The sequence below is a fragment of the Telmatherina bonti genome, assembly GCF_933228915.1.
Source record: "Telmatherina bonti genome assembly, chromosome: 18".
Lineage (NCBI taxonomy): Eukaryota > Metazoa > Chordata > Actinopteri > Atheriniformes > Telmatherinidae > Telmatherina > Telmatherina bonti.
The window spans coordinates 12,942,537-12,968,011 of record NC_136616.1 but is presented as its reverse complement, the minus strand read 5'-3'; the positions used below and the strand labels follow the sequence as shown (position 1 = coordinate 12,968,011).

Below are 25,475 nucleotides of genomic sequence, written 5' to 3'. Positions count from 1 at the left end.
TTGTATTTTTGTCATTTAGAATACACATATTGGGAGAACACATGGACAAAATTTAGTTGCAAATGATTTTAGAAGTATTCATGTAAATAGAGGCATAAAGCTGTGAAAACCTGAAGAAAGCTTCTGCTGGAAGCCAAGACTTGATGGAATTAAATGCAGATGGTCCCTGTTGGTCTGTGTGTTTTTTTCTTCCAAGTATGGTTAGTGATTTATTTTGTTTTGTTTTTCAGCTGTCAGTGATGATGCTGTATCTGTTGACTCTTTCATTACACATCATTTAGTTGTCATTTTGATTTCCTGAAAGAAAAACGTCTGTATTTTGACTGTTCCTCATCAAGGTTTAGGTTGTACATGCATTTTTACGTTAAAGAAAAAAACATTTTAAGGGTTTGTAACACGTCAAAAGGCAAGAACATTGACAGTGATGGGTTTTTAGCAGTCAGTAATTTATGAACACGTGAATCCTACGTCCGATACTGAAAGATAAAAGGGACTTTTGGTTTATTGAGATGCTGATCAATCCCACCCTGACATGGACTCCTGCAGCTTCATACAGGAAGTTGTCGACAAATGTCTTGACAGATAACCAGTAGCTCAAAGTGTTTGCTGAAACAGAGTTTTTTATCTTTACTGAAGCGTTTATAGCGCATTAGATGACAATCCATCATTATTTTCATTTATTAAGATCCCCACTAGCGTCTGAAACATCAGTAGCTATTCCTCCCGGGATCTTTAAGGTCTGGGGTTCAAGCATTAATTGAGATTTAATTGTCAAACGTTTGAGTAACAAGACAAGTTTATTTGTTTATTTTTTTGATTATTTGATTAAATTGTGTCATTATTATTTTTTTTTTGTCTGAAATAAAGAAATATCAATCAATTTATACAGCACCTTTCATGCACCCGACTATTTAAAATGCTTTACATGACACATTGAAAGCATTACAGATGGTTTTTAAAAAAGCATAAAAGACAACAAAAATAGCAAAATCACAATAAAATCATCAATTATAATAAAATAATAAAATCAAAATTAAATAAAAGTTGCTGTGCAACCTCTTCTTTAGTGGAAAGTGACACTAAAAAACTATTTTTCTCTGATTTTGTTGAAACATCAACTATTTATCCAATCCACCAGGCATCTGCTGCTTTCCCATTATTCCACATACTGGGTGTGTATGGGCATGCACAGCTGCTCGGAGCAACAGACCTGCAAGCACAGCAGTGGCGCTGGGTCACTGACACTGTACAAACTAGACGACTAATTGATTACTTGAAAAATCCTCAGTAGCATTAGGTGGAGCCCAACTTTGCACATGGATTATTAAGCAGCAGATTAATAGGAAAGCAACCCGAAAGCCAAAATAGACAACATGCTCTTAATTCAACACAAGCAACTTTATCAGCGCACATGTGTGCGCGGCCAGATTTTCAACGGGTATTACCCTGTCGAAAATAAATTTTTGCTCCAGCTCGAGGGAGATTTAAGAAAGGAAAGAGGCTGCGGAGAAGAAAAACAAGACATTGCAGAAGTAGACAGACTTTCCATGCAGATGTGTTTGGTTTAAATTAAAGCAAATATGCAAGGAAGCCTTCAAAACGCCCATCGGTAAATTTCTGATTTACGGCCGTATTGGACGTTGGAGTTGTATCTGAGAATGATGAATGTCTTAAGATGAAATACTTAGTTTTAGCTAACAAAGCTGCTTTTTTTTTTTTAAAAAAAAAGAAGCTAATTTAACTTCCTTATCAGCACATCTACAAAACCATCTGGCTGGCATGTTTTTGTTGTACTTATTTGCAGCCTTTTTTCTGCTGCTGGACTGGACAACAGACACTGAGACATTGAGGAATGAGTAGCCTCTTAGACCAGATTATGGCCGATAAGAGTTTGTCACTGTTGCTCAAAGAGCTACACACTGCTGATACACACTCAAACACACACTTCCAGTCCAGACCTGTCGGGGTCGAGCAGCATATTAAAGTATTGGGTTGCAGCTACTGCTAATCTGCAGAAGAAACGCTTCTTCATGTGCATACTTGTCCATCTTTCATTCCCTTCCTTTTCCTGTCTCAATCCTCTCTTTCAGGCCCTCCTCTGTTCTTTTTTGCCATACTCGTCCACTCCGACTTCTCTGTATTTTCCCAACTTTTTCCCCCCTCATTCCTCATCTCTTATTTCCCGTAATTGCTCATCATCTTTTGCCCTTTGCTTTTCGCCCTTTTCCCACCAGCTTCTGATCTTTGCCTCTGCAGTTTTTATCCTACTGTACCAAGCTGTGATTTTTCTGCTATGTATTCTACATTTTTGTCTTTAAAAATATAAATTTGACATCTATAAGTCTGGAAAATGGCATTGTTTGAAACTTTAAACCAATCTAAAAGTCTAAACCTTCTTGATTTAGGTGAAGTTGCTAGTTTTATATTAGGGGTTGACTTGGATCCCAGAGTTGCAACACCTTTTGACATGATTCCTGCATGGTCCTGCAGGAACAGATAAACCTGTTCATGCAAACTTTTCCTGTGGGAGATGTCATGGAATATCACAAAGCCGATTTGAAACAGATGGTTTCACATCATCTATTAAGTGCTTTAAGGTTGACAATCATGCCAGTTCCCATGGAAAGCTAAGGGTTTCCTTATATTGTTTAATTTATTGACCAGTTTTAGGTTTAAGACATTTCGTAAAGGTTCATTTAAATGAGACTAATGATGCTTTCCCACCAGGATAGTCCAGGGTACTTGACGCAGTTGGATGGGGGATCACTGCATAGTTAGCACCTTGGCTTTAGTTTGCTTCCACACTGCAGTTTACTCAAAAAAGACTAGACCTCCTGCAGATACAACTGCTTGCTGGGGGTGATACTCCCCAAAACAACTACTTCTCAAGAAGAAAGAAGAAGAATATCTGGCTCATTGACTGGCCAGAACCTGTTGGCTTTCACACGGTAACTGAAATGCACCAGGGTTCACGTGAAAATCTACGTTCACACTGCTCCAAATGAACCGTACTAGCAGCAGAAGCAGACCAGGGTTCATTTAAAGCAGATTGGTGTGCTCTTAGCTACCGATTCCAACCCAAACCCAGCCTGTCCGTCCACAACCAGACAAACATTTGGACACACTTTCCTATTAGATTGAAGCCAGATTATCCAATGGACATTATGGTCACAGGCCCAGGGGCCCATAATGTCCATGTGGGGCCCATGTGGGGCCTATGAAGGGCAAACACCAGCATTTTGGACATGAAACAAAATGTACATAAAAGCCAGATAGTTACACTACTGTGTCTAGTGTATTGCTACTGGTACCATTGGCTGAGAGATGTTAGAAATGTTGTTTCACAGTGTATCATTCCCACTTTTCACAATGTTGCGGTGGAAAAGGGGGCCCCTGTAATATTCTGGGCCCAGGGGCTTGTGCACTTTTAATCCGGCCCTGGATTTAAGGGGAAAATGTGTCCAAACCTTTGACTGAATGTACATCTAGTCAGAGTCCTTTATGGACAAACTGATACAAGCTGTGCATTCACATGGTGTGTGTGAATGGGAAGGGGAGTCAGCATTCTTGATCAGAGCCACATCCAGTAGAGAGCGATGCTGATGTGAGTGCACTGGTCGTACAGCTTCCTTAGAGGAGTATGAACTCATTCTCACACTCAACTTGTCACCTTTATGCTTAATAAGGATCCTTAAGTGAATATATACAGGATGTCTTTGTCATCAGAGTATCACTATAAACCTCAACAGGTCCATGAAGAGTAGAAACAGATGGGAATCAGACCGCAGGCATTCAATGAGAGGTCATTTAATTAAATGTTGAAGGAAGAAAAGTTCTTTACTCTTACATTTGTTCGTTCTGCTTGATTGGCGTTTTTCATAAAGATGTCTTTATATGATCCAGCAGATTGACTGGCTTGTTATTATTTAAGGACATTCGTGATTCCCACTCTCACGTAGAACCGCAGAGGTTTGAAATATTGTTCCTGTGGTTGGATTGATTGCCAGTCCACGGTTTAAGGTTACTCCCAAGATAAACGGGAATGACCACCTGCAGGTTGGGATTTAACTTTTGGCTGGAGACAAAAACTTTTGCAGGCATTTTCATCAGCTTCAGCGATACTTTGCAACAGTGCTAACAGGTAATTACTAGCATACTAACTGACTTGACACAGATGGTGAACTTGGAAACTGATTCGCTTTGGCATCGGTCTTTTCCAGACGTTAATGACTCATGAGTCACTTGTGTGTTAATGTCCCTCGTGTTTCTCCACAGTAACAGAGAAGCATGTGGCATTTTTTAAAGTTTGGACTGCAAACTCTAGACCAAAGTAAATCACTTAAAACCTCACCGAGCCAAAGTTTTTACAGCAACATGACAAATTACCATTCAGTGCATGTGATGGTTGTGTTAAACTTTGACAGAAAAAGACGAAAGTACCACTATTCTACATGTACTACTTTAAAAGGGTTAAACGTTTAAACTTTTTAAAATCATATCAAACTTTATTTATATAGGACTTTTCTAAGGATGCATTTTAAAGTGCTTTACAACATGAAAACAATTTCACACGGGAAAACAATGACCACAGGAGATGCAGTCACAGGAAATGCCCAGGCCGGGGTGGGCGAGGGCCCACTCCACAGCCAAAAGGCTGCAGTGCAGAACCCCTACAGACAACCCCCGCTACAAACGGCCCCCAACACGGAGGATCACCACGAGGATAACACTGGAGTTTAAAAAGTTAAACAGATAAATTAAAAAAGAAACACAAGATCAAATAACTAAATAAAAACAAACCTGTTATTCTGTAAAACAATAATTAGAACAATAAGATTAAACCTAAGTAATATATAAATACATGAAAAGTACCAATGATATGTCATAAAATTATGTGACAATGATATATAAGACATAAAAAATAAAACAAATAAATCAAGAACAATTCAATTAAAAGCCAAACTAAAGAGGTATTGAGCCTCTATTTCGAGAAACATCTAGTCTCTGCAGTCCTGACGTCCTCCGGCAGGATGTTCCGAAGGCCATAAAACTGGAACGAGGTCTCACCGCACGTTTCACTTCTAACTTTTGCTATGTTTTAAAAGCAGGTACCAGAAGACCTCAGCAAGGGCTCATAATTTAAAACAAGTTCAAATAAATAAGAGGACCAGAGACCATTTAGGCATTTGTAAGACTAAAAGAACCTTAAAATCAATCCTGAAATGCACTGGGAACCAGCGCACCGATTTTAAAACTGGTTTAATGTGTTCCCGCCATTGACTGTATAAAAAGAGATGGACTTAGCCGCCGTGACGTCACCCATAGGTTTCTGAAGAGCTGAATTGAAGCCCGTTCCTGCCATCGCCATCTTGGCAGAGGCATGCGCGTCGTCTCACCTGGAAAATACAAATATGGGCAAAGAGGTGGAGCTGAGAGGGGGGCTGTGAGCGTCATGGTGGATGATTGACATCGAGTGAACTCCGAGCTTTCTGTAGCTGAGAGCTAACTAAACTAACCCGGAGATAACAGGAGCTAACCAGCTAATTGAGGTAAACGGGCTAAAGCTAAGTCACGTTGTTAACCGGCTAAAAGCCGCGGTTGTTCTACGTTCTTCTTACTTGAAACAGGAGATTGGGTACCTGTCAGTCAGAAGGACACGCCCCTAAACATGCCGGACTTCAAGAACTTCAACCCCACAGTTGTCATGAAGGTAAACCTGACCTATTAAACCTAAAATGGAGTTTTGAACCAGGCTGTAAACATGTTTATTTCTGCTGTGAAGTTGGTCTTTTTAACATGGGAGTCTATGGGGATTTGCTCTGTTTTGCAGCCCCTAGTGGATGAAGGGGGAACTGCAGTTTTATGTACTTGCGCGTGGGCTTCACTTTTAACCGCCAGAGGTTGCCGCTTGGTTCCCACCCTCCTTGTCAGAACTTGTGCCATCAAGTACTGAAGTACCTGCAAACTGGAAGTTTTCTTCCTGGGAAGACCAGAAAGCAGGGACTTAAAGTAATCTATTCTACTAGAAACAAAAGCATCAGCAGCTCCATCCTGGCAAGAGAGAGAAATAGGCGGACTCAGCTCAGAGTCAAATAAAACACCCCGATAACTCACACAGAAGGATTAAAGTTCTGCATTTTGCATGAAATGATCTCTCTCTTGTCATCAGGACAGATAATTAAAAGATCACTTTTGTCCTGATTGAGCTGTAAGAAATTTTCTGCCATCCATGACTTAATATTTACAATACTGAATATCTAAAATTTTTGGTGAAACTTGGAGAAAAATCAGAGTTTTGCATTGTGAGTGATGTAGTTAATGGTTCTACATTAACAGGACGGGATACTATTTTCACCATCACAGCATTTTGTTGTACATTTATATGTTTAAAAAAATTACTGGTAAATTTTGCTCAGATGAAAGAAAACTTCAGCTGTTTCTTTTCTGTAAAAGATTAAAGTTTGGAGGTCTTACTGATCTGTTTCTTCTGAATATCATATTTCGGGTGAACCCACCTCGACTGCACCCGCCTGCAGCGGTTCAGACTTGTGTAGAAAGTAAGATACATGTGTCATCATGTCCCGTTTCATTAGAAGTGTAGCACTTTGTAATCCACTTCTGATGCAGGGCTGTTGCCATCTGCTGTTTCCACAACTACCGCAGCAGCTGCTGCATTTCATGGCATGGAATCCACTGGTAACTCAGTTTTTACAGAGTTGGATAAAAATTAAGGTATTTTCCAGTTTTTTTCTTTTGCATGCTAGAGATTGCATGCACATATTTGCCTCGTCGGTCCATTTTGTAGTCAAAAGTTTCAAACACAGCCTTGTTTTATCTATATTTAAAATAAATTAATGAATGAAATTTACTTTACTATTCATTTGGTAATGTTGCATTGATAAAGGTGTACAATTTGGTATTTTTATCAACTCATACTAGAGGATAAAAGTCAAGATATCTGGGGCTTTGCTGCCTTGAAGTGTCTTTAATGCAACTTTGGGGTGTGATCATGCAGTAACAGCAGCAGGAAGCATTTAGTAAAGGTGAGTTTGACCTAGCAAGAATGATTTTTTAATGATTCACTCACAATTTCATTTTATTCCGTCTCTTCTTACATGCGACCCACCTGATGACAAGAAGGCCACATGTAATCAGACTATTTTTATCTTTCTGTTGTTCAAAACAGGGGTAAAGAGCAGAGTTCATGGCTATTTTGTTGTTGTTATTGCAGCTGGAAAACATCTTTTCAGACTTTTCAGACTGCTCTGAAACCTACAGAAACATGCAAAAAACAACAGCTTTGTGTGAACCTACTCGAAGCTCGTATAAAGGTCACGTAATGGCCGAACTTTAACTACGAGGGGAGTCACATCAGAGGCATCATGTTGATTTACTGAACACGAAAGTGGTGTCCTTAACAAGAGCAGGAGTGTAGTCTTTCACAGAGCAAAAGGCAGCGAGCAGAAAAGCAGCCCATTAGCCTTTGCTCCACATTGGCCAAGAGGTTGTGATTAACTCTCTGGCAAGGTCACATGTTCATGATTTATGGCTGAAAATCTCATCAAAGCATTTCGTTGAACCCTAAAGCTCTGGCTGTAATTTGGTATGATGTCAGAAATTCATTTATTCAGATTTCTTTTACTTTTTTCTAAAGCAAATTGCTGTTTGGTTTTTTTTTTTAGACTTGGTGTGTTCTGCGTTCATCACACCCCATATTATCCTTTTTAATATCTGAACCAATGGAAACAAGATGTCCATCAACTCTACCGAGTGAAAAGTGTTTTATTCTTTGCTCAGTGGTTTTCAGTGGAACAAACTGTACCACACAGGAACACGTGGATGCTGTTTCAACCCCCTGGATGGTCCCAGAGGCCACTGGACAGAGAATTTCTAGAAGTTTCCTGCAGCAAAGCTCTTCTTACAGCTTCGTCTCTGTTTTTACCGTCACATGTAAGATTTAATGCCTTTTTCTAGCTGCTCCTCTTTTACTGTTTTATACATTTCCCGCATGGCATTGACAAACAGACAAGAAAACCAGATGGACGACAAGGAGGCTTTGTGAAGGGGGAAGAGATAGTGAGACAGCTGATTCCAGTAAAACACCTATGATCAGGAGTTTGTTTCCTTTATCACAAGATTACTTGAAGATGAATTACAGAACTTTTGCAGTTTTCTCAGTGATGTGCCTCCTATTGACGGCTAATTCGGCCTCTATCTTGCATCCTACCTGTACTGTGAGCTCTCGCCAGCCAGTGAAAGACTTATTGGAGTGGCGTAACACTCCAACTCCCTTTCCTGTCTCTAGCTACTTTCAAATAAAGGCAACTAAAGGCCTGAGATCTTTTAAAAAAAAGATAAACGTCGTCTTTTTGTGCATTCCCATCAGGATAGTCCGCTAGACTCGGTCCGATTGGGGACTTGGCGCAGTTGTTAGGGTGGTGTATCCATGGGGGCCAAGATCGTGTTCACGCTGCACTTTGGTCAAACAAGCCAAACCAGCAGACTAATATATCCTCATTACCACCAAATGTGGTGCTGTACTGGTATGTAGCGTTAAGAAGATAACTCCACCTGCGAGTTAAACATGAAGACAAAACTATCGCTGTTTTGGGTTTTTTATTATGTTTTATGCAAGTATACTGCAAGAACTGCGTCCTTCCTCGTTAGTATAGTATCTAGGCCAGGCGCGAAGGACCAGGGTTCAATTCCCTGAGGGGAAGAGCCAATTGTTTGGGCGGCTATAGCTCAGGGTGAAAAACAGTTCGCTTGCAACTGGAAAGTTTGGAGTTCAATTCCAGGCTTCCCCTGACTATGTGCCAAAGTGTCCTTGGACAAGACACTGTGCCCTAAGTTGTCCCTTGATGTGGGCTATGAGTGTGTAAGTTGTTTTGGATAAAAGTATGTGCTAAATGACTGCAGAAATACACTGAAACAATGGACACAGTATGAACAACAGATGAAGTAGAGGACTCTTAATGTGATCACTATGTATTTACCCACAATGCAACACTACGCCAAATGCAGGAAGTGACCTGCTTTGTGTTCTGCTTGAAACGAACCAAGACCTGCTTTTGTTGGCGGACCAAGTCTGCTTCTTTGATCCATATCAGAATTCATTCACATTTCCCCAAATGAATCGGACTTTCCGAGCAAACGGACTCGGATTCGAATCAAACAGGCTGACGTAAATGTTCCCTTTCTCTTGTGCTGTCTCATTTTTCCAATCTTCCTTCGATAATGTGCGTTGAGATGTGTTGAATCAGCCAAGGTGTACGCTCAGAACGGTGGGTGTGTTGATATCCATTTGCTAGATGTGACGCATCTGTAAAGCAAAATTTGGATGCAACTCCCCAGGGAGCAACTGCACACAAGACATATCATCGCACCGCCAAACGAGTCAGAAGTGGCGCGTTTTAAGGTCGGAAAGTGACTTAATGTGTCTTTTAAGGAATCCTGTGGCCTGCATTGGTTAAAATAAACCAGCATTACTGCATCATAGCTCCTTCAGTCAACTCCAACACTGCAGATTTGAATATCTACCAGCTTTTTGTTGACATTGATAGAAAATGTAAAACTGGAAGGATGACAGCTCGGGATAAAAAGGTCATTGTGTAAAAGGGGGGCATCGTATTTCTTATATCTGTAATTTTCATTGTTGAATTAGGACAGATTAAATTATTTTTGTCTGTATTTTTGGGCTCAGTATTTTACCCATAAAGACCCAACCCATTTAAAATGATTAAATATGAAAATACAAGGTCTTTAAGAAAATGTAGAATAAAAAAGGACAGGATTTTTTTTTTTAATTTTTTTTTTTTTATTTACCAATTATTACCATGTGATTTGCCAAAACTTTTTATAGTGTAATCTTCTGCTTTCTGGTGTCCATTAAGGGATAGAAGACAAAAATCAGATTGTTTTTTCCATAGGATTTTCAGCAAAGTTTGTACCATAAAGTGATGCCAAAAGTCTCAGAAACTGTATGTATCAGATCTGTTATGCTGGGTTCTTATGGGTTAAAAAAAAAGAAAAAAAATTGTCAGATCAAGTTTCATATGGTATATAAAAGCAAAATTTAAAGCATTTGATGGCTACAATATGCTCAGACTCCTGAGGCTTAAGGCTAGTGGAAATATTTAAGTGGGACATGATTCGACAATAGTTTGACTGGTCCCGACCTCCGACATGTATTAACAATATCCAGGTTTCAGGCTGGTGATTGTTGAAATTAATCTGAGAGGACTTCCACATGTGTTTTAGATTTTATTTCTGCCTTTAAAACCTGCTGTGTGTCGTTCTTTGGTTGCTGCATTAACCTCTGACCTTTTCTCCATTTTCCTGATTTGGTGTGAGATATGTCGAGTCCAAATCGAGTCAACTTGGACCAGGATCCTCAGCGCCAAATTTAGTGAGTCGGTTTTGTAGCAGAATGCATTTGGACCCTTTTCTACTTGTGAGTCATATCTTTACCATGTCTCAGAGAATTCACTTGGGGAGTTTTTGTGTTTTATTTGAATAGAGACAAAGGTATCAGTATCACAGCCAGGCAGGTGGTACATGTTAAAGTAAGCTGACTGTGGTTTTAAAGGTTTAGCTCACCAGTTTAAATCCTTCACACACAGCCAGTCATTGTTATATTTGTTATCATAAAATCCACCTTCTAATAACTATGTTTTATTTAAACAATATGCTAAAGGGGGCCTAAGAGTGCAAATGCAATATATAACATCAGTATTACAACATTAGGAAGCAAATGAATTATGCAGCAGCTGTGCTTGCTCAACCCCCCCACCCCAACCCCTGTGGTTCTAAGGACAGGATGACATTTGGTGCAACCTGCAAGTAAACCAAATAACACAGCTCTGATTTGGAGTTTATGGAGCAAAACAGTACAAACAACGCTTCATGATGAAGTCAGTTTTGTTATTGAGAAGTGAGTTTTTTCACTGCATGCTGCAGTTTGCAGACTGCCTGTTTTATTAGCTGGAAAGATCCTTTAAATGGGCCAAATAACCCTTTTAAAAGTACTTATTTTTAGGCCTCTGCATACCCATGATGAAATAAAAATATCTCTGCAACTGCAAAGTCTTCTTTGAGTACTTTTTACAAGGGGGGAGCCATCGTGAGACGTGTGAGTAGAGAAGAAGAAGCAACTGTAAATCAAAATCTTCATCATATTGTAGTACAATATATGAACATTATCTTTGCAATGGCAGTTTCTGGGACGCAGAATAAAATTAGAAGTAGGAAAGTTGGTTCGATTCACCAGTTTTATCCAACTCTTGATTTCCGATGCCAATATCAAGCGATACTGATATTTATGGAGATAGCTGTGCCCAAACAAAAATATTTGAAAAACTATAGATGGCATCTCTTATTTTGTGTCATTTTGAGTTAGAGGCGACGTAGCTGAAGAGTTTGATACATAACATGTGCGCTTTGTGAAAAGTTGTTACATTAAAAAAGAAAAAAGCGATACCGATCATTTCCGACGTTGCGTTTAAATGCCGATATCAGCCGATTATATCGAACATCACGAATTAGAAGGTTTTTATTTGAGACGGTTTGGGCGACGTCTCTTAAATTGCCGTTTTGAAAGATCGCCCACCTCAGATTTTATAGGACGACGACTTCAAACTGCAATCATCTGAACAAGAGAAAAGTAAAGAAGAAACGCTTCAAGGTCCTTTTTATGAGACATTTATCGTAAAGATGAGGCTCAACAGGTTCTACAGTTATGTGGGTTTCGTCATTATTCACACTTTTAAGCTATCGGAGCTCATTTCCTCCCTTCAGAGAATGTTCTGCAGCCATTTGTATCTCAATGAGGAGCCCTTACAAAGTGAGAAAATTCATCATACTTAACAAAAACAACTTGACTTCAAAGACCCTGTTGATTCCACATTTCACTGCAGTGGCTTTGGGTTATTTCTCTTCCATCTAGATGGAAAGCTCCTGCAGGAAACCATTCTTCCAAAGCAGACCGCATCTCTTCACCAACTGTCTTTTTAAATTTGTGCCTGCAATTAATCTAGAGCATGTTTGACACTTAACACTAAATCTTATAAAATCTAACTGCACACAGTTCATCCGAAATGCGAACCAGATGCAAGCGGTAAGAAGGCAAATGGACGGATCATAACTCTGCATGACACTGCAGCTCACCTCGAAACGCGCAGCTGGTCAGAAGTCTCTCAGGACGCCTCAGAGCGCTTCCACCGTTTCAAGGAAAGAAATTACGCAAAGCGGGGGGCTACAGCTGATTTTACACCTTGGCCGCCTAGTCGCTTCCTATGTGAGCTTTTAAGCCTTAAACACAGCAGACATGTTGAACTTATATATTGAAAACATGCCGTTCTAGGGGTCACCTGCACGGGCCTCAAAGCTTCCAGTGGGTCCCTGCTTCTGAAAGATTTCTTGTTGCTTCACTCAACTGCAGCCACATGCTGGGCACTAAAATCTGGTGGCAATTTTCTTGTGTTTAAGTGTGTGTGTGTGTGTAGGGAGTAATTTTCTGCTTTGAGGGCATGAGGAACGTGAAGCTGACACAGGCACGCTAAGTGTAGCGAGATGAGCTGAGTGTTTGAGCTCTACTGTGTTGCGTTCTCGCCAGACTATTCAGCACATGCACATGATGGTGGGGGGGGGTTGCCCTCTTATACCAACCAACCCCCTCAGAGGGATCATGTCCCATTGAGTATTGCAGGGGAAACTGACCCGTTACCGAGAATAACACGACCCTGTTCAAAACTCAAGTGAAGTCGAACATATTGAGGATTTTGTGGTTTCTTTGCAAATTAATTGGGGTGGGGGGGTTATACGAAGGGCGGTTCAGGACCACCAGAAAGGATGAGGAGGACAAAAATAAATAAAAACAGTGAAGAAATAAAAGACATAATGAAAAGGATTTAAATTCTAGGGGTAAAATGAGTAAAACTTGAAAGCAAGGCATCGCGTACACGAGCGGCAACAACATGGGAGACGCAGGACAAGCAGCAGTAGTCGCAGCCACAAACAGCATTACAGCACGAGTGTGTGAGAAACCACGTCTGTCTCTACTTATACAGATGTTTCTGTGTTCTGATAAAGGAAGGAAATAAATTGGTGCGGAGGAAAGGTGTGATGCAGGAGGCAGCGTTGAGAGTAAATAACTGCTGTAATACAGCAGAAAACGTGATTTTTATTAGTCTGTTTTTTCACTAGAATGGCATAAAACCTAAAACATTTGTGTACAACAGCAGAATGGAAAGAAAAACTGTCTCTGTCTGGCAGATGCGGATGTGCTAGTTGTAGGTATATATTAGGGGTAAGAAAGTCAAATCGAAAAATTGAAAATAGGGATTTTTTGCTTCGCAATTTTAAAATTGAATTTTTTTTTTTTTGTTGTTAAAAAAAAACACAATTTTTTAAAAAAATAAATAAAAAGTAATCCATTGTGAAATTTTTGTCATTTTCATTACTTTTATTATTGATATTTTTACTTCTTTTTTTTTTATTATTTAATAGAATTATGATCTGGCTACTGTGTTGTTTTTTCCTAAAATAAAATCAAGACTAATAATGAGGTGAAAAAAATGTTTTATACAAACAACACAACAAATGTTTTTCTAAAATCAGCAATATCGAAGACAAAAGCCTTTTGTCACAGCCCTAGTATAGTATAGTGTATATATATATATATATATATACACTATACTATAATAGTATATACACTATACTATACTAGGGCTATATATATATATATATATATATATATATATATATATATATATATATATATATATGTATATATACATACACATCTATATAATTAAGTAAGTAAGTAACTATATATCATTATATATAACCAATTTTATTTGACACAGTTATGAAAACGTGTACAGTTTAATTAAGTTAGAGTTTTTTCATTGGAATTATATTATTCACAGATACTAACAGGCTGCTGTTTCTCAAATTGTGTGTTGAGTTTCTGTCGATATTTTGTTGCATTTTGTTGTACAAAGATATGAAAATGTTTATTTACTAAAAGCTACTTTTAGTGTGTGTTTCTGGTACATGGTTACGTTTTAGCTTTTTTATCTCTGGTGCTCCTGACAGTTGTTGACTTTGTCCACCTGCAGGGATTTGTTGTGATTTATGTGATCTTTGTTGTGTTTCTTTGCAGGTGTAGCTCGGCTCCTGATACCTTTCTTTTTTTTTATGTCTAATTTCCTTTTCTTTTCTGTTTTCTTTGTATCTTTATTTTGTTCCCTCCGGTCAGCTCCCTCAATAATATGTAAATTCTCCAAAAAACAATTATTGAAAATAAACAAAAGAATTCAGATTATCAATACAAATTATATATTCATAAATCTGCTGTTTCTCAGAACAACAGCAGACCGTCATTCTGCTGCTTTACAGCTAGACAAGTTAAAAGAAATAAAAAGATACAAAATGCTAAAATTTGTGCGACATTTGTTATGATTTAATATTTTTAGTTCTTTTTTATCTATACATTAATTAATTATCTGATTAGCATTACATTCATTTAGACTTCCTTTCCTTGCAGCTGATCCTGAGATTCTTCAGTTATGATTAATTATAAGTATCATGTTAACATGTTGCTTTTTATAATACAATTTCAGCTGATAAAAATCAAAACTCCCAATTTTTTTACTCCCAATTTATTAAAGTTATTAAGTATACAAATGAAAATCTTACCAAAAAAGGGAAATTTGTCAAATAAAAATTTAATTTCTTTAAGTTGTTTAGTTGAAACTGTTGCATATTTGTTCATTTGCAGATCAGACAGGCTTCAGAAATCCCTTCTTAAGATCCACCATTTTCTCTGGCATTTCACCCAGAGCCAGTTTGGTTTTATTGCTTTTATTGTTTTTACATGTTTTATTGTTTTATATTTTATGGTTTTATATTCTACTGTTTTATTGTTTACTGTTTTAATATATTAATTATTTTATGCTTCACACATTGTTCAGCAATAACTGTCGGAAAGTGATTTATAAATAAAGTTGGCTCGGCTTTGCATTTATTTTGGCCACAGTAACTAAATGTCCTTCAATATGAGTGCATATTTCTAAACATTATGATATTTTCAGATTAAAAAAATTTTATTTATCCCATTTGAGCTTTTTTCAGTTTAATTTGGAGATTTTATCTTTAGCTTTCCGGTTGATTTTAGGTAGTTTTTACATATTTGTTTTATTCTATTTTGTCTATTTGTTCATTTAACAGCCCATTGGGTCACTTTTCTGTCTTTACTCTTAATGCATGATGCTAAAGAAACCTGCAGTGACGACTTCTGACTGATTCAGGGTTTTATTTTTGACCCGCGTCTTCTCGTCTTTCAGGTGACAGAGAACATCATCTCCAGACAAACCTTCATCGGTGAGCATCTTTTTTCTCTCCGTCTCCTACATGTGCAAATTCATCTGTATCATTGATTTGGACATTTTCTGATTCCCGCTGTCCTCTAGAGGCGAGAACGATGCCTCGTTCGTTCAACAACTCGAAGTTTGTGGGCTCCGTGTCCCAGAGGCCATCAGCCCACCTGACTCTCAGAGACTCCAGCCCTCAAGGTGAGGCATCGTGTCATCCACTCGCTTGTTGGGGGGGTCACAGCGAAACAGTGTCATGGCTGGATGTCAACTTTCACCATGAAACAGCTGGAATGATACAGATGTTCCGCATCTGCTCAGCGATGATGCCATAAATTAGATTAATAACAACAAAGCGGTTGAATCGTATTTGGTGCCAACCTGTCGGTGCAAACGGCACCTTCATGTGATGTGCGGGCAGAACTCGCTGCTTTACTTTCCAAGAGGATCAATGACAGATATCAAAGCTGAGCAGAGGAAAACAATATGTCACAAAGTATAAATCATCGTATTCATAATGGTGAAAAACAGACTAGCAGGCTCTGACAAACAGGAGCAGCTGTTGCTCATGTGAAGACACCCAGGCCTCTTTAAATATTCCGTAAATGGTTTTTATCTTGTTTTTCTCAGAACCCCTTTGATGCAACTTTAGGCTTTCTTTAATACCAAATGCTGTTTCTTCTCAGCAAAAATAAACAAATAAAGCAGCATTAAAAACACCAGGTGTAGGCAACTGCCGTCCCCGAGTGCCGCGGTCCTGCAAACGTTGGGAGTTTCCCTGCTGCAACACACCTGGCACACATCAGACCCAATCATCAGACTTGTGACTAGTCTAGACTAGACTAGTCTGCTAATTAGTCATTGATTTGAATCAGGTGTGTTGCAGCAGGGAAACTCCTAACATTTGCAGGACTGTGGGACTCAACGACGAGAGTCGGACACGTTACTATCTACGTCTAATCCTGCATCCATCTTTCATCTTACCCGACCTATTAGCTCTCTCCAGCCAGCAGAAGATGATCTTATGATGACTCTTGTTTTGTCTCTTTCTCTCTTTTAATCTTTTTGCACTTTTTATTTTACCTTGAATTGAAACGTCCCGTCCTGGATGTAAAAGCAGGACGCTGCTGGGGAGCAGAACTGCACATTGTAGATGTCACTCAGAAAATAAGTCAGAAACGCAAAGATTTTAGGTCAAAAACTTACATAATGCATCTTTAATACACCTTAGATTTAATGTACATTAAAGATTTTAAAGTCCAAGTGACAGTTTTTGTCTGTAGTAGTTTTTTTTTTTTTTCGTTTTTTTTTTTATTCGAAGCGCCACATCCTCCAAGACACATGGTTGAGAGAACATGGTGGACTGTCGGCCAACATCTGGTAACATGTGGGAAGCGGTGGGGAGTCTGACAGCTCGGCTGACCGCTTGTTTCACGGTCAGAATCTGATCAGAGGGACATAAAATGAACCAGGAAAAAGAACTGATTTTCTCCACACTTTCTGTGTTTAGATTTTCATATTTTGATGATCACTCAGGAAAAATCTTCTGCGTCTCTACGCAACCCTTACCACAAATAACTCTTCCCATATGTGCAGCTAAAAGCGTAATCAGTGCATGTACATGGCAGTAAAGCAAATATTTATGACACAAACAGCTTATGTGTGCTGTAAAACAAGGAATTTAAAGTTGTAAGGCGTTTTTCGTGAGTGTAATCCAGACTTTTGCATTGTTTCATCTGAAACTGGCGTGCGAGTCGAAGGGTGTCGACAATCTGGAAAGAGGCCGTCTGATGTTATTTCCACTGAGTTGACAAAGGTCATGTATGGTATCCGTGTGTGTGTGTGTGAACGCTTGTGAGAGAAGAAGGAAGAGAAAGGGTGAGGTTCACACATTCAGTCTGGATTTCTCATAAGGAAGTGCAGCAGCGAGAGCCTCTATGACCTCCGATGATTTTCGAAGAAGCTGTTATCTCGCAAATGTAATGAGAACAATAGCGCGTTAGCTTAGCTGCTGCTCTGCCCCACACAAACATGCAGGAAACAGGCATGACACATTCAAGACGCGGCACAAAAGGAATTATAAGAAGCTCCAAAAAATCCTCATAGCGACGCTCTCAATGGTGATTTTTAATGGTATGGTCCGACTTTACCTCCATAATGTGCAGATGTGCTTGTATGCTAGTGGAAAATGAAGAATGAATAAGTATCAATGATCCTCATAAAAAATGAAAAACTTTGTGAATGCGTTTTTCCATAAATGCTGATCGGCTGAATATGTATAGAACAGTTTTTAGAGTGGAAACGACCCTCGTCGCTACAAGGATCTTTAGCAGGCCCCAAATTATGGAATGATCGCCCTCTTCCTGTGAAATCTGCTACGACTATAAGTTGTTTTAAGTCTCTTTTAAAAACTCATCTCTTTAAATTGGCTTTTAACTCCGGAGAGCAGGACTACTAGACCCTCCTTCTTTCTTTTTGTCATATTTAGTCTTTTTAACTGCTTTTATTCAAGCTTTTAATGTTGATTTATTTTAATTGAATTATTGTACAGCACTTTGGATACCTTGTGGTTTATGAAGGTGCTCTACAAATAAAGTTTTGATTGATTGATTGACTAATGGCCCTTTTCCATTAGGACCAGCTTGTATCAACTTAACTCGCCTTGGCTCGGTTTGTAGGGTTTTCCACTCGGCTTTTGGACCCGTTTACCGGTACTTTTTTTGTTACTCCTTAGCCGAAGTTCTCAGCAAGCTGAGTCAGGTTGTGTGTGACGTCGCCAGACTGCATGCCGCTATTGGTTAGGGGCACGTCCAATTAGGGGTCAGGGTCAGGGAATGACATCACTGGAAGAGCGACTCCAACTCGCAAGTTTTTTCATTACGTGACAAGCAATGATGCAATAAAAGTCTGTTCCGTGGTCCAGCACTGAGGTGGAGACATTTCTTTGCTTGGTTGCTGAGGAAAGGATACAGAGGAAACTAGATGGAGCGACACAAAATGAAAAATCTATCAAGAGCTTTCCGACTCAATGGCGACGGCTAGCAACGGAGTTTTCAGCAGTGTCGATAGAAGCTGAAAAAGCTCCGAAGTGACTATCGGCAGGTCAAGGACCACAATGGCCAGAGTGGATCAAGCAGACGAGACTGAAAGTGATTCCAGCAAATGGATACAATTTATGGTCAGCGACCGGCGAGACACAGAGCAAGTAACAGATTGCCTCTAGGTCCTGTGTTGTTATAGAGCTTGCCGTGCACAATACTGACATCACAGCAATTTTACACAAACCCCGCCCATTTTTGGTCCTGGCACTAAATCGTAATGGAAAAGAAACAGGACCAATCTGGGACGAGTTGAGGCGAGTTGAGACAAGCTGATACGAATGGAAAGGAGGCATAAGAACAAGTGGAGCTATGAGTCCCTCATGAGGAGTCAATAGCGTGTAAAAGTTTCCCATAAATCCAGCCAGTCTGCATTCTCCGAAGTTTCTCATCATTTACAGAACGTCGGGGAATAACGCATCTCGTTGCTCAAGTCTGGCGGCTCTCAAACTTGTATAAGAGCCGAGCTACTCTGGGGTCAAAGACTATTTCATCACTGCTTCTGTATCTTGTTCAGCACTTATCGGTACGATGCATGTCTCTCTTGTTTTGGCTCGGTCTGTGTTGTTGTTCATCGTATTCCTTTTTCTTCCTCATTTTCACCTGCAGGGTACCCCCCCTACCAGGTCTTCACAGAGGGTCTCCACCAGTCTTGTCGTCATGTGGTCCACTCGTGGGCCAATCAGAGCTTTGGAGCTCACCTTCACAACATGACCCTGACTAACGGGAGGCTGCGAGTGCCTCAGGATGGGCGGTACTACCTGTACTCACAGGTGATCAAACTGGCAGATTGAGCTGAAAGTACACACATGCCGTAGAGGATGCGGACGTCAGAAATTGATTCTCACACAATTACAATTCCAAAAACAGTCGAGATGCTGTAAAATGTTAATAAAAATCTTTTGAGCGATATTTAAGTTAGTTGGCGACTGATCAGTAACACAGTAGATCAGGGGTTTCCAGCTCCGGTTTTTGAGGACCATAATCGTGCAGGTTTTCCATGTATCCCTGCTCCAACACACCTGACTCAAACTAACCAGTCATTGTTCAGACCTTCATTGGCTGTTGGATCTATTTAATGAAGGCCATGTGTGTTGGAACAGGGATACAAGGAAAACATGCAGGACATCGGCTGTCCTGGACAGACTCTGCACACCCCTGCAATAGAAATAAATAAGCTTTACAGAGAAGCAGAGCCTCTCAGATGTAAACATGGGTGAGGTTGACCAATCTCAGACAAATTACATCCAAAAATTGTGGAATAGTTTCAGAATAATATTTCCTAACATAAAATGAGGACCTTTAAAAATCCCATCACCTACAGTTTATCATCAAATAATTCAGAGAATCAGGAGGAATCTCTGTGCACATTGGACAATTGAACACTCTTGATTTTTAGGTTTTTGGACCTAAAGATAATAAAAATGACAAAAAAAACCAGCAAAAACAGACATGAGTCTCTACTGGAAAGCAGGCAAACTTCCAAAAATCCCTTTCATAGAATCCACACATTCAGGTTAACGCTCTATCATAGAAATAGCACCATCTTCTCCAGATCAAAGCTTGTTTAAAATGGTCAAAATGGAAAACTTTTCTGTGGGCAGATGGATCAGACTTTCACATTTCTGGGGGGGAAACAATGGACACTATGTCCTGCAGACTAAAGTAGAGATATGAAAGCACAAGGAGGTCACAAAGCAACCTGTGCTGCCATCCAGACAACATCTCCTTCATGGAAGATTTCCATTTATTGTCCTACATAAGCTTTTAGTTAATTTTTTAATTTACTTATTTTCTATTATTCTTAACTCAAATATTTATTTCTAATTTCTTATTTACAGGTCATGTGGGAAAACACAAAAAATGAAAAATTTGTCATTCTTCCTTCCAAAACACATATAAGTGGAAAAAAAAATAAAGTCACAAAAACCAGCAAATTTCCTGCATATGGTGTCCTACATTCACCATAATTCCATAATTCTTCCTCCTCATTCCCTCCACCTGTCTTCCAGGTGTATTTTCGGTATCCATCCCCAGCAGCAAGTGATGGGGACCAACGCAGCATTAGCCACCAGCTGGTGCAGTGTGTCTACAAGAAAACCTTCTACCGAAGTCCAATACAGGTAGAACATTCTTCTTATCCAGTCTGATGCCATTAAATGACTCCCTCGCCTTAATTTGAACTTTTGTCACGTTCTTCCAGCTCCTGAAGGGGGTGGGAACCAAGTGCTGGGCTCCAGATGCCGAGTACGCCCTCCACTCGGTCTACCAGGGTGGACTGTTTGAACTGAGGGCCGGCGACGAGCTCTTTGTCTCCGTCTCTTCTCCCACCATGGTGAACACAGACGACTCGTCCAGCTACTTCGGCGCCTTCCGTTTGGACCTCTGAGAGAGATGGGATGGGAGAAGATGCAACAAAGAGGACTAAGCATGAATAAACAGATGGGTTGGAGGTCTTTTGAATATCCATTGTGGGCCCGGACATTGGAGCTCTTGGATAGATGCGTTTGAGGCTTTCTGGGTTTCTAAAGAGTGGCTTTTACCATGAACGCTGCAAGAGAATGGGGTGAAAGGGAAAAGAAAAGAGGGGATTTGTCTTTTCTATTTTCCATAAAGACAAGAACGAGATTATAGAGATTCATGTGCAATCATTAATGTGAGAACTTTGATTTACAGTTTGGGTTTTTCTTCGTATTTTTTATAAAGTATGCCACGGAGACGCAATCAGGATCCTCCATTAGATGAGATCATCCCTCTTCTCAAAACCAGGAAAGATTGAGCACCAACCCATCCAAGTCTTCGTCCTAAATCAATTTTTCAATCTCAAAGTTTCTCCTTTTTAACCTTTTTTTTGTGTGTGAGAAACAATCGAACTTGTGGATTTTCGAGCTAAAGAATGTACACATTGATCCTCTGCATCGAAGATGTGAGGAAGGACTGTTGAACGGCTGCTGGAGAAAATCTCATGATCAAACCAAAGCAAAAGAAAAAAAAAAGAAGTGGAGTGTAACTTTTCTAAGCGTGCCATGACAGTACTGTGCATATGAATGGCTGAGAGTGACACTTAGAAAATGACAACCTTTTAAACTTATTCATATGTATTTTTACCTTGACTGGACTAAAAACCTTAAAACGGGCTCGCTGACTGTGGATTTTATTCAAACGCTTTTTAGTGGCGGATAAGGAATGCCTCTTTTGTAACAAACACTGTAACAAAGCGGGAAGAGGCGAGAGCTTTCTGAACATGACTCTGCAAGAAGAGGAGGAGTGAAAACAAGATGGAGGGAGAGGGAGAAGTCTTGTAAAGGCCTATGAGAATGAGCCCAGTAAAGGAAGATAAACAACGAAAAGAATGACAGTGAGGCTGTGGATGGCATGCAGCTTGACCGGTTGTTTTCTATAACTGCACACTATTCTTTCTCCCTTCCTCACATACGCAGTTTTATCTGTTGTTTTTCTCGTCTAACCTGTGAAGCTGCATTTGTGTTTAATTCTGAGGATCAACTATGCAACCGACTGCAAAACAGCGACATACGAGAACCTGATGACAGATCTAGTTCTTGTAAAAAAAAATTGTTTCGCAATCACAAACATTCACATTGTTTGATGGCCTATTAACTCGTTCACCCTACGTTAACATGTATATTGCAACCTATCAGTAGGATTTCCACATTAGACACCAACTTAAGCTCTCTTTCTATCCACTACAAAACCATTTGAGTCTCAAGTAAACAAAATGTGGTATTTTAAAGGTTCACTGCAGTTTTGGGGCTACAAAAAACAACAAAATGCTTAGTTGAAATCCACAGCTCCACCGTTTGACCAATGTTTTGGTGCTGCTACATGCTAAATAACTATCCAAACATTCATTCATTCATTCATTTTCTGAACCGCTTATTCCAATTCAGGGTCGCGGGGAAGCTGGAGCCTATCCCAGCCAGCTTTGGGCGACAGGCAGGGTACACCCTGGACAGCTCGCCAGTCCATCGCAGACTATCCAAACAGAACATTTTAAAATCAGACTCCTGCTACCATTTAGTTCCCTTCTGATTGTCCAGTACCCACTTGGAGGCACTTTAAAACCAGATTAAAGTAAATGGAAAACAGTTGGTTTGGGGTTTAGTTATCTCCTCCTTTAAATACTGTCGGTACATTCAGCAAAGTAATTTCAGGAACTGGTTTAATGTTTAGGGTCATACAAAAATTTGATTTATTGTCAGTAGATACATATATTTTTAATCTCTTTTTTATATACCAAACTAAAACCATGATCCACAGTTATGCTTAAAAACAGTGCAAACAGGGAGGAAGAAGTTAGCATTCAAGAGGAGTTTGTTACCTTTGGACAAGGATTTAGCTTGACAGGTTGTGAATAAATTACACTTTTTCTGCTAGCTTCACATGTGCTTGGCAGCCAAATTGGTATTTTAGATTTTATTAATGTCTGATTGAAGCTATGTTCAACCAACTTTGAGATACAAGCATGTCAACATCCAATTTGAGGTAAACTGGTTGCTAGTGCTAGCATTGCTAATGTTAGGCAAAACAGACTGTGGGTTTTTCCCAACAAACTGAAGGCCCTTAACTCACATATCTGTGCTCAGCTTTGACCATTTTTCTTCTAAACTACTATCAGGTAGTTATTATTGTCAAAAAACCTCTAAGCTGCACAAAGCCTGGTTTGCTACTTTTTTTCAGTAAAATTTGCCATTTAGATTTTGTGGTATTGTCAAAAATGGTTATTATCCTTCTCTAATGCCTATCTACTAATGCCTTTATTTATTACATTTTTAAAGTGGAAAGTGGGGCATATAGCATATAACCAAATCCATTGCTAGTGCTAGCAAGCTAATGTTGGGTACACTCATCAAATTTAGTGGAGATTTAGCCACATACTTGTGTGGCCTTAATCCAATATATTTTAATATGCTTGTGTTTGAATACTTTCTAATTTAGCATCAACTGGTTAATTATTTGATAAGAAAACTCGTAACCAAACAGAACCATGCTCGCTTTTTTCACAATTCTACTTGTAGCATAAAGCTAAACAGTAGCTTTTATATATGTAGCTTCATGTTTAACTATGAGGTTATGTTTTCCTTTCCTACTAATTGACAGAAGCAATTATAAAATTATCTTTCCAAACATGTCAAACTAGTCTTGGTTTTAGTTTTTGTACTAAATTAAGAACCAGTTTAAAGCAGGAATTTTGTCCTATGTAACCAGCATCCACTTCATTTCTTCTCAGTTTTGTTACAGTAAGTGACAGAGATAACTTAGTTGTGAGTTTATTCAGTCCATCAGGGAGACTGAGCAAAAACACCACAGCCATTGAACATGGCTACCAGCCATCTAGAAACACACCCACAAACATGCTAATGTTGAGGTTAGAAAAGACCATACGCTGCAATTTCAGTCCTTCAGTAGACGTCAAGCGAACACAGGAAAAAACTGCAGGTTTGGGAAAACACTGACCAGATAAAGAAAGAAGCTGCAGACACATAAAGAAAGATTTGGAAGCCACAAGATATTTGCAGACATAAGCCATGCACCACCTAGCACAGACTCAACCCCTACACACTTCGCCCTCTGGTATGTGCACATGTATGCATGTTAAAGACACACACATCACCTAACACTACATTCAGCCTAGTCTGTGAAACACAGACACACACATCATCCAGTGTCACATTCAGTATGGAGACACAAACAAACTCTGACATACACACTCATTAATCCATGCTGTCCAGCCTCCCTCTGCCGTCTGGATGTTGTCAGTGGTCAGGCAGTGTGAGTGTGTGGGTGTGTGTGTGTGTTTGCACTTACAGTATTTTTAAAGGCTTTGTTTCACAAGGATAATTAAGACAACAAGGTTAAACAAATTAAAACACACCTTTCTGAGCCTGTAGACTTGACCCACAATATGTTTTCCCAACAGAAAAAGATTAGTCTCTCTCTCTTTAACACACACACTCACACACACAGTATATATACACACTTTGGCATTGTTGCTCAGATATGGAGGTGTATGCGGTGTACTTTATTGAAAGTTAAGTTAAATTTATGCTCACTGGTGAAGGTCTTAAAGTGTTTATTGCTCTGTCTGAAACGCTAAATGAAAGTTAAATCCCATTTTAGCTTCTTCTTCATGTTGATACTCCATTGCATCCTCTACACAAACCCATGTGTGAATTATCACCACATCATGATGATAATTAACATCCCCAGTCATATTTTAACAGCATTACTTCCCAGCTGCAAAAACCAAAAAGAAAACACACACACAAAACGTTTGCATTGAGTGTTTAAGAGCTTTGTTTGTACTGGACAGTTTTATACGTAGCTGTGAACATGTGTAGCACAGTGTTGCTAAGAAAATAAACAACTTTCTCAACTTTCTCAGTGTATGTGAACATTTGCAATATGTTGTGGTACTGTACTGGTTTGATAAGCGATGAGGAATCATCCCTGTGATCTGATCTAATGTGAAGCAAACGCATCATGAGCAGCATTTTCACACAGTTCAGCTAAATACCATTATGAACAGAGCTTTACATCATACAGATTTCCTCTAAAAAACGTCTCGGACTGAAGTCAGCGAGTCGACTTTCAAACACTTCTCCACCTGCAGCAGGTTCTAGTTGGAGCAGCAGCAGACCTACAGTCTGCAAAGGTGGTGCAGCTGGAGCCTTTTCAAAGCGTAAAATACTCATACCGTACGTCGGAGATGCATATGAACGATACTGAAAATCACGACCTGGAAATACAGACATGGGAGGTTGCAACTTAACAATCCAAGCTAGAGTAGCCACAATTAACATGGAGGCTAATTTTATGTCATATTACATCAATAAATTATTCATGGGAAGGACTGAAATCTAGTGTTTGGTGGCTTTTAACCTTCCTTTAGTGTTTAAAACCAACCCATTACTGTTCTGGAATTGTGTAAAGATGTGTGTGTGTTGAAGCTGAACTCTTCTTTTAAAGTCATTAAATGGGGAAA

General features: G+C 39.5%; 1 protein-coding gene across 1 annotated transcript in view; it reads left to right on the top strand.

Moving 5' to 3' along the window:
- tnfsf10l (TNF superfamily member 10, like) overlaps positions 1-25,244 on the top strand; it is a 103,339-nt gene extending 78,095 nt beyond the window's left edge. Inside the window, exons 3-7 of the mRNA XM_079257350.1 lie at positions 15,348-15,384; positions 15,474-15,575; positions 19,082-19,245; positions 20,485-20,595; positions 20,676-25,244. Of these exons, the coding sequence (XP_079113476.1) occupies positions 15,348-15,384; positions 15,474-15,575; positions 19,082-19,245; positions 20,485-20,595; positions 20,676-20,861 (600 nt within the window). The 3' untranslated portion in view covers positions 20,862-25,244. The remainder of the gene's footprint in view (positions 1-15,347; positions 15,385-15,473; positions 15,576-19,081; positions 19,246-20,484; positions 20,596-20,675) is intronic.
- Positions 25,245-25,475: the final 231 nt, after the last annotated feature.